A 10,356-nucleotide genomic window follows, 5' to 3' on the forward strand; every position below is an offset into this window, starting at 1 on the left:
CGTCTAGAAAAAATGGGCTTATTTTGAGACAGAGCTTCTTCTAGAAGAAAGGGCAAAGCTTGGTGTAAAGGGCCACGTCTAGAAGAAAGGGCTAAGTTTGGGGCAAAGAACCACGTCTAGAAGAAATGGCAAAGTTTGGGGCATAGGGCCACGTCTAGAAGAAAGGTCTAAGTTTGGGGCAAAGGGCCACGTCAAGAAGAAATGGCAAAGTTTGAGGTAAAGGGCTACCTCTAGAAGAAATGGCAAAGTTTGGGGTAAAGGGCCACGTCTAGAAGAAAGAGCTAAGTTTGGGGCAAAGGGCCACGTCAAAAAGAAATGGCAAAGTTTGGGGCAAAGGGCCACGTCTAGAAGAAATGGCAAAGTTTGAGGTAAAGGGCTACCTCTAGAAGAAATGGCAAAGTTTAGGGTAAAGGGCCACGTCTTGAAGAAAGGGCTAAGTTTGGGGCAAAGGGCTACGTCCTAAAGAGAGGGATAAGTTTGCGGCAAAGTGCCACGTCTAGAAGAAAGGGCTAAGTTTGGGGCAAAGAGCCACGTCTAGAAGAAAGGGCTAAGTTTGGGGCAAAGGGCTACGTCTTGAAGAATGGAATATGTTTGCGGCAAAAGGCCACGTCTACAAGAAAGGTCTAAGTGAGGGGCAAAGAGCTACGTCTCAGAAGAAAGGGCTAAGTTTGGGGCAAAGGGCTACGTCTAGAAGACAGGACTGAGTTTGGGACAACGGACTACCTCTTGAAGAAAGGGATATGTTTGGGTGAACGGTCTACGTCTGTCAGAAAGGGCTACGCCAAAGACAAATTGCTATGTCTGGGACTAGTTTACCTACAGCGGGGACTCGATCAACTACACATTTTACTAGAACTCATTTATATTATATTACACGGAGAACAAACCTAAATGGTATAATACAGTTAACCTAAAACAATGGCTGCCGCATGGGCAACGGTCAGCGGCAGATCGATGCGCCTGTCTTTTGGTGCTACGGCACTTAGTGGTGTCTGGTTTGACTTCTACTTTTCTTCCTTGAAGGACCTAAAAACAATAAATAAAACTTGGTGTAACGATCGAGTTCCTTGGCTCTTAGACGAGGTAGTTCTTGCCCATAAATCGTTTGTTAATAAATAGAACATGGTATAACTATCCCGTTCCTTGGCTCTTAGATAATTTACTTCTTAACCATAATTACAACATGGTATGACTATCGAGCTCCTCAATGTTTCTTGAGACATCGACAACATTCAGATATTGTATTTACCTTTTCTTTCCGGGTCTGTGAAAGCCTGGGGGAAATTCTGTAGAGAGAAAATCCTACGTCACAGAAAGTCACAGAAAACAGATAAGCATTAGCACAACATACCATAATTGGAAGAGTCCTGTTCTGTAAATATAAAAAAAGAAATCATGAGTCGATGTCTTTTAACAGTACGTGGAGCAAAAATACCTCAACTCAAAAAAACCTTATTGAAACACGCTTCGCTGTTTAAAAGTTTGGTAGGTCAAGTTTAGGTTTTAGTTTATTTTGTTTTAGATTTTTTGACTCACCTCTTCGGCCTGGTCGGGGTTTGGGCAGAAATGCGTCTTGTTCTACCATACCTAATAAAGCCGAATAGAAAACGAGGGAAAACTTAGCATTCAATATTCTGTATGTCTAGTTCAACATTATATCACGTTTGTTTGCTCGCAGTAACTTAAGGCCTAGACACTTCTCTAGATGCGGTTCAAATAGCTCCGTGTACATTTAAAAGCCATCTGTTACCCTATAGCTAAGGCGGGGTTACTTACTTAGCGCTCTTGCAAAATCACGTCTGTAATCTTGTAATTCTCGTTCATAGTCTGGTAAAAAAAAAAGAAAAGAAATCAGGAGCCCGTAAGTAAAGCATTTGACTCCTTAATTCTCTTCGACTCCTTCATTAAGAAAGAGGGGATGTGCGCGCGCCCAGTATGAACTTGGCCCGCGCTACGCGTCTGGTGAGTATGTAAACTGAATTTCACCGGTTGCATGGTTAAAAACGTTATACGCTGATGCCTCGGCGAAAGTGCACTATTCTTCCCTTTTGATCTTTCTACTGTTTCGAGTTGTAAAAACTGCAGCGTACGAGCTGAGGTAGAAATACGAGCAATTCTAAAGTGTGCCGACGGTACACGCCAGCTGGTCAGTACAGCTCAGCCAGCCAGTACACGCCAGGGTGAATTTTGGCAGGTCAAGTCCTTCATATTGGGAATCTGTAACGATTGAACTGTTATTCGTACCTTTGTGTCTCAGGTTTCGGCTCTGTACCGAGCACACAAGCGCCATCAGTACTAACGTCACGCAAAGAACCTTCATTTTAAACCTTGAAATAACTGGAAAGAGACGAAGAACAGGGCGTGAGGTGGAAAAGTTGAGGCGAAAAAAAATATTTCAGCGTAGAGAATAAAGGATTACTAAGCAGAATAGGATGCTAACTCGAAAGGCTGGAAAGCTGTTACCTTTGCAGAGATGAGCGATATCAAAATGGGGCTCAATTTAAACCCATAATTGAGCATTTAATTGTGGGAAATTTGCATTCTGTTGAGGATATAAGCAAGTGGGCGATAATTCCATTAAACCTTATTTTAACCATCTACGTTTGTGCCTCATACCACACATTAACTAATAATGACCAAAGCGCTGTTACGATTTTCAGGATAACCAAAATAATAAGCATAGGGAGCTTGTTTTGGCGGAAACTAGAGAAAAATCGGGCGAAATAGATTGGCGCCGACGCGAGAGTTGCCCTCGGGTTCTAAGTATGTCATCAAGATTTAATCTGAGTCACCCTTATCGTACACGCCCAATATATCGTGTGGCCTCACCCACAATTTTTTTTTAAATTGGGGTTTACTTGGAAATTGAAAGTAAGAGGTCTCCTATAGTCTACCTGATAATGTCCACCAATATTCATTCGCAATTTGAAAGTTTAATAATTATAAGTCAGCATTTTTCAGATTGACATTTAACACTTTATTTTTCGGTTGTAAGCCTAACCCTGCCTCAAAAGTATGTTATTTGTTCAGTATGAGCCACACGGCGCGATCCATATGTACTAGTCAGAGACTTATATTGTCCACCGAGGTACCATGTCGATCTCTGAGGTTCGACTGACAAGCAGGTTTGTCAGAGCTGTCAAAGACACTTCTCCACCTTTCGTGGCTTATCTCTGATTCTCTCGATCTCGTCGGGACACGCTACCTAAAACTACTTGGCCAGTAGTTAAGGCGACGGTCAGGCACTATGATAAATAATACAATGGCGTGTTTTTGACAGCATTTTTCCTGTCGTCAGCAGGCTACAGTAGTTAATCCCCCGCCCCACTAGTCTGCTAGTGTGAAATCAGTCCTAAATAGAAAGTGTTTATCGGAATTGTGTGGAGGGGGTGGGGGTGGGGGGTGGTTAGTACTAGCAACGTAGAAACCGTATGCGCTATTCAAACTATGCAAATTAAGAACGCTCTGCGAATTTGTTTCACGAACTACCCACGCCTAAAAAAACCGTGATAATCCATTATTTTACCTAATGTCCAGGGTTTCTGAGTAAGAAATCTGAGTAAGAAATCATCAACAGAGTATAAAAAAAATCATCAACAGAAACCCTATCGCAGGGTGCTCGTTACGTTCTCATGATAATACTATAATGATAGACATTCTTTATCAGTAAATAGGGTCATAAAAAATAACTACCAAAACGCCCATTTTAATAAAAACCTAGAGATAAAACAATCTGTTGATTATGATAGAACTAAAGAACAGTGCTAATCTAATTTCATTTTGAAACATAAGAGAAAATGCAGAGATGCTTGGTTAAGGTTTATTCTGCGGCGTACAATAAATAGCAGCAAAGATGAAAAAAGGATAAAAACTCAAAATGAATTGTGGAAAAAAATCTCGCAAGCACGTGATTGGCTATAAAAGGGAATGGCGCGTCGTAAAAATAGTTGCCGTGTGGGTACTCTTGTGCTCGCCCTTCGCGTAGAGGAGTTAGTCTAAAAGCTAGAACAATTCTTTTTTTGTATTATTCCACAAACTTTAAATTGAGCAAAACACTTACAGTGCAGTCCTAGTTAATTCCCTAGAGTTTTCAAGATTTGAGAGCTACTTACCTATCGAAAGGTCTCGAGACAAAAGCCGAGAACAGTCCACTTTCAAGGTCCTTCGAAAAGAGTGTGCGAATCTGTCACATTACAAGCGTTTATATAAGCTACATAGCGCTCAAATACTGTCTAGTATTATGACATTTTCACCTGGTGGTCAAATGAGATCCTGATTAAAGAACTTCCAAAGCAATAAACGCATTAGAAAGAACAAAAAGAGGATGAAGTCAGAACACCTATAATACTGCGTTAATGGTTTACAGATTTGTTTTTAATACAGTCCCTAATAACGCCTGATATTGGGGTGGAAGGACGCTAGATTATTTGGTGGCCAATAACACACATATGTGTAGTTTTCAATGACATCCAACAACGAGGAATTATAAGTATTGACAACTCGTGAAGGAAAATTAATCCCAAGAGATTTCTAGATGGTGAGAACACATATTTTTGTTTAATTATGTCCAAAATTGCATTAAAAATGTTTTAGTTATAACTCTGATTAAATGTTTAGTCAAGGAGAAAAGGCAATATGATTAAAAAGATAAAACAAGACATAACTTTTTTCAACAACTTTACTCATCGCTTGGTTAGCAGAGTCCGCTTTGACCATGTAATCAATAAGTAAAAATTAATCTCTATTTTTCTCATATTTCATCAAATTGTGTTCCTTATAAACGCCTGGCAAAGCAAACCTAAATACTTGAACTGGGAGAAAGACTCAAACAGTGTTTTGATTAAGGCTTGTTTTTGTAAAATGTTCTTGTATTGCTGACACATCGAATCACATATTTACAGTAAAAAGCCATTGCATATCTGTCAATATCACGATTCCGGGTCCAGCGTGTACAATAGTACGGTAAGCCTTGCGCAGTAAGCAAGCTTTATATACTCTGCGCGTGTACCGCTTGATCGCGGAGCAAAGCTACTTAAGCGGCTACACGTTGACTAGCTTTATAAGAATTTATTCATCTTTTTCTTATCTACGGAAAGCTGAAGAAGTGTTCTTCACTACGCTATTGAAGCTTTCAAGTCTTGTGTGTATGAACTCAAAATCTCATCCTCTCTTTAATTCGACAAATAAGGTGTCTTAAGAAAAACAAGTTGCTTAAAAATTACGTACAGACTTTGCTGTCCTTTTCGCCCCGAGGAAAGTTTATAAACTTGGCGTTAATATCCGTAGCTATAGAGCATCTGGGATTTTTTAATAATGACTTTCACGAGTAAAATAGTACCGAACGTCGCACCTAACCATTACATTACACCAACATAAACGCCGTCAATTCAATAGAATGCCTTAATATTACCAATAGGGTCCCCTAACTCCATTTTATCATATAATTATAAGACCAAATATGTCCAGAAGGGGCGTACATGTGCCTAGTCCCCCCCCCCCCCCCCAAGAAAAAAAATGAAAGGTGCTTTCCTCAGATATATCTGCTCGGTTCCATATATCACATTCGTGTCGGAGCTGCTTCAACTAAATATTGGTAGAAGTATTTTTTCAGCTTGTACATAATTCCATATCATTGAAGTCCACTTCAGCTATCTTTTCATGTTGTTTTGTGTCATTTTTTTTCTCAACCGCTGGAAAGATTCAATGGTGAAAACGAACAACATATAAATGCCATCCAAGCGTACAGTCAAACTAATGCCCAAACTGATGTGGTTTGCCGTTTGAATATCATGTCTTTTTTGATTCGAAGTGCTAAAAAACATGACGGGTGAAGCTCATCGATATCACAAACGCCGCCTTTCATTCAGTGCTCTTTCTGAAATATTCCGCGCCCATGATTTGCTGATCAAATCTTGGTCATATATCCGTCTGTTCACCTGCGTCCCACAGAAAGAGTAATTATTACTCCGCAATATTTCGCACATTACTCCATCATTCTAATGAATAAGAGTTGAGTCTGGTATTTAGAAATATTGTCGGAACCATGTTTTTATAGTCATTTTTAGCCTTCAAGTGTTTCATTAAGTGGCTATAACTTAAGGAATGGTTTTTCATTAAACAATGTCGCTAACTGGATTTGTGAGAGAAAAATGGGAATATCTAAATATACGCCAGAAGCAAACAAACAATATATTATTTAAAGGCAAATAAATACAAAAAGCAAATACAAAAATACAAAATAGTCGTGTTCGTGAACCAGAAAAATGACTACAATACACCAAAAACTGGAATTCGACTCTGCCAAATGTTCTTCTTTAATAAGACTTCTTCAGGGGCAGAGTCGAATCCCAGTTTTTAGTGTATTGTATTATCTAAAGACAAATATAGGAGAACATCTAGTTGAAGCTAATTTTTATTTGTCAATGAAATTATTGCTAAGAAAAGCTGGTTCAAATTGTGACAGGACTTTCACAAAATCGTTAACTCAGAGAAACAAATGGATTAACTACGCCACATTAACTACGATTTTTCTAATAGGAGAAGCATGAAAATTGCTACATTTAGACTCATGAATTAAGGGCAGCTTCTGCATTAGTATCGTTTGTAGTACTTGATAAATTACTTACCTTTTGAAACCGTTTTCGAGTTCCTCTCCTTACGAGCGAGACTTCGCCCAACTGTGGCTTGCTTTCAGGCGATTGGCCGTTATAAATCGTGTCAGGTGGTATTTATATCAAAATAAAAAGGCTTGTTGTAGTCGTTTCCGTTTCGCCTAGTTTATTTCTAATTACAAATAAAGTACACATCTAAAAATAAAAAGTTAAATAATTTTGTCAGATTCTCGATAACATCGTTCAAAATGATACACCCTTGTGATTGTTAATATTAAATTTTCGTTTGGATTCCGCAGAAATAAATTCTTTGTCCTTGGGGAAAAGCCATTCAAAGTGTGAGGATTAAACTATAAAAGACGCAAAGAGGAAGCGCTCATGGGGTGATTACCGACAATATTAGAATAACGCCGAGGTTGTTTGGCTGAATCTGAGGCTATTTTGTAATCACAATGGTTGTAATGAACTTTACACAAGAGCTGCAGGCAGTACAGCTTGATAAGCACAAGACAATAACTGTAGGAAATAAGAGGATCCAAAAACACTAACTATACTTTATTAGCGCTAATTAATGAAGGCTAGGTGGAATAACAGAAAACAGACAAGAGTTTCGTATGTTGTCACACACAGAGCCTAGTCAAAAGCATAATACATTATCGCGGCACAATCACACAGCCTGTCTTTATCACTAAACAGCACATAGCAGATTCCTATCACGACTCATCTCTTAATGTAACCATGTAGCCTTTGTGTTTTCAGATGCGTGCTAATATCGGAAAAGCTGCGGAGGCGTACCATACCAACGGATCGAAAAGACGACACGGAATTGGCGGGAATCTTGGAAAATTCCACGATTTCTACCGACCAAAGGTCGGTAGAAAGTTTAATTCTTTTAATCAAAGTTATTTATTTTATTGATCTTACCATGCCTAAACAAAGCTGGCCTTTGAAATTGTAGTGCTGATTAAATTTTTCGTTCTACATTGTTTTCTTATCTATCCACTAATTGCATTCAAATCGATTAAGATGAGATTGATTATTCGAATGAGCAAGACGAATACTTTGTTGAGTTTTTAACCATTAAAAAAGAGCAAACACAGCATTTTGAGTGGACCAACCATTTTGATTTGTTCAGCTATTTTATTTTTCGCAAAGCTTGCACGCTTGCCTTATCGAAGCTATGATTTGACGCCTTTCTTATCTGACAACTAAAGCCTGAAAAAATCACATTATTTTAAAAATGTATGATGAGGCGATTAACCCTAACAGTAAAGTAAGAAAGCACAAAATATCTTATAGGGTATTTTATATTTTTTCCAAACCATTCAAATGGTTAAATAGTTTATCCCAAGGTGTGCTTCAGACTAAGTACTTTATTCCAGTTCGGGTATTACAGCTGCACATTTAAAGACGAATTCCAAACCTACATTGTTATCATTGAGTGCAATTCTTGATTGAATAAAATAATGGCTAGAATAAAGAAATAAAATAGTGAATTGATTTTAGATCAACAGCAACTTCAGGAACTGGGTTAAAAACACCCTTAATTGATTTTATGACGCTTCCTAAATCGTTATAATGATTTTCCATTACTCACTTGAATTTAGATGGAGCTAACTTCAGTTCAAAAGACTTGGGAGGAAGATGATACCGGAAGAAATAAGCGAGTTTTAGAACAAAACAAAGATGTGTGCTTTGGGCGATGTTTTTAACAACAAAACGCGAGAGCAATGACACTGGTCCTGAATGAAAGCATCGCCTCGTAAACAGTGGGAAACGCCATCAGCGTAATGTGAGACAAAACAAAAATCAATGGATTGAAACAAATAACAAGGTATTCCTTCCGTTGACGACTCAGTTGTGCATTAGATAGTTTTTATGGAAGTGCTTCTTATTCTTCCTGACGAAATTTAATCTGCGCCCGCCTTTTTTAATAATAAATTTTGATGTTGGGAAAACAATTTCCCACGAATAAGATAATTGATAAGAAAAAGAAGAAGAAATAGTATAGAAAAGGAAAAAAAGCCGACTGACTTTTTGGGGTACCAGTTGTTACCCCAAAATATATCAGGCCTCGTAATAAAAGAAAATGACGAAAATTAATTTGCTGAAAACGTTAGTCAATTAGAAAGAAATAATGGGAAAACGAAGTAAAAAAAGTAGTAAAAATTCGACATTTGGAAATAGTATTATAAAATGCCTTCCACTAGTTACGTAAAGCTCTTAAGCGACTTCCGATAGGGGAACAATGGCAATCATAAACCATTTTCGGTTTAGAGTTTGATGAAAGTAAACATAAACTGATAGGGGAGACTTTTTACTCCGTAAACCGGATTTGCCCGAGAAAATCTACCGTCAAAATCACAATCTTCGACACAAACCAAAACCAATAATAACCGAAACAAAACCTTGAGTGGGGTCTGAAGTATCAGCACAGTAAACAAGAAACTAGTGAACGGAACTATTTATTGAGTAATTTCGCAAAACAAATAAGGTATTTAAGCAAATCGTGACGGGGTATTTGCTATCAGTTGGCTGTTTGGGCCCCGGAGGAGTACGGGGAAGGGGTGTTAGTTTGGTTTCACGCCTGTGTACCACCCTTTATAACATTCAAATTCATAAACATATTGCACAAATCAGTTCAATCAATTTAATTCTACTTCATAGAAAATATTTTCCATTTTTTGGTCAGTACTTGTAAAATCTAGCGTTTTTTTTTTACAAATTGGTTTCATTACATATTACGTTTATATTATTCTCTATGTTTATATTATTCTCTATGTTTTTTATCTAAGCTCACCCATACTACCCTTTTTATTTTAGCTCAAATCTGCGGATGCTATGTCTTTAAATCTCAACATGTTGAGATCGCGGCGCTAAAAAGGACGGATTTAGAGCGGATTTTTGATAAACAATTACCACATTAATTATCATATACAAATATCTAATTAAAATAGGAAATTCACGAATAGAAAAAAAACATTTATATTTGATATCAGGCACCTGATAAAGGTTTTAAAGCAAAATATTTAACGATCCTTCAATAAGGAATTGCCAACTTATTGGCGGTCAGGTCTTGAAATACTGGAAGGCGGTCTATAAACAATACAGCGACAGTAAGTAAACTGAAGCTAGCCGCTACGCCCTTTCCGGTCAACAATTTCTTATAATTTTACTTAAAATATGGGGGGGGGGGGGCTTGAGGCGTTATGTCCATGGTTCTCCCCGGTAACTGAACACTAAGCCACGTATACAGTAATTGGATCAGTATTCCAATCACAGATCACAAACATGCGCCACTCAACACAGGCTTGCCATCCTCCCGTTGCTATCATCACAATTATTTCCCGTAAATAATTACAAAATAAAGGTCGAATCGTAAAGATTTCAATTTTTTACGATTTATTGTCATCAAAGACAGCTTTGTGAGATTTCATTCGACCTTTATTTTGTAAGAGATCGTTTACGGGAAAATTCTAATGATAACAACGGGAGGATGGTAACCTGTGCATTCATCAATAAAGAGAGCGATTTAGCACATGATTGTAAGACTGCAGGAGTTTTAAAGACTCCCACACACGCCCCCCACTATGTGCCTATGTTTTCATCCGGGTCCCACTGGATTTGAATACCCACGTTGCTAAAGATATCCTAACTCCTTCGCAGGCAGCGCTTGCATCCGTTACGCCGCTCGTATTCTCTTGTGGCAACCCTCGACCCCCCTCCCCTCAGAAAAGAAAACAGT

The 10,356-nt window shown here is 38.3% G+C and overlaps 1 protein-coding gene across 3 annotated transcripts; it reads right to left on the reverse strand.

The window, feature by feature from the left end:
* Nucleotides 1-844: 844 nt before the first annotated feature.
* LOC125561168 lies at nucleotides 845-6,784 on the reverse strand. 3 transcript variants are annotated; one of them, XM_048724673.1, is made up of 8 exons: nucleotides 6,627-6,784; nucleotides 4,113-4,183; nucleotides 2,245-2,337; nucleotides 1,777-1,827; nucleotides 1,537-1,587; nucleotides 1,352-1,372; nucleotides 1,250-1,286; nucleotides 845-1,026 (listed from the first exon to the last, which is right to left on the reverse strand). In XM_048724673.1, exons 3-8 carry the CDS (start codon nucleotides 2,318-2,320, stop codon nucleotides 1,005-1,007), a joined length of 258 nt encoding a protein of 85 aa, XP_048580630.1. In that variant the 5' UTR covers nucleotides 2,321-2,337; nucleotides 4,113-4,183; nucleotides 6,627-6,784; the 3' UTR covers nucleotides 845-1,004. The 3 variants fall into 3 exon arrangements, with proteins under 3 accessions (XP_048580630.1, XP_048580631.1, XP_048580632.1); XM_048724674.1 differs by lacking the exon at nucleotides 4,113-4,183 and having other exon boundaries at nucleotides 6,627-6,783; XM_048724675.1 differs by lacking the exons at nucleotides 4,113-4,183; nucleotides 6,627-6,784 and adding an exon at nucleotides 2,441-2,463.
* Between the last annotated feature and the right edge of the window lie 3,572 nt (nucleotides 6,785-10,356).

Source organism: Nematostella vectensis, chromosome 3 (genome assembly GCF_932526225.1).
Source record: "Nematostella vectensis chromosome 3, jaNemVect1.1, whole genome shotgun sequence".
Taxonomy (NCBI): Eukaryota; Metazoa; Cnidaria; class Anthozoa; order Actiniaria; family Edwardsiidae; genus Nematostella; species Nematostella vectensis.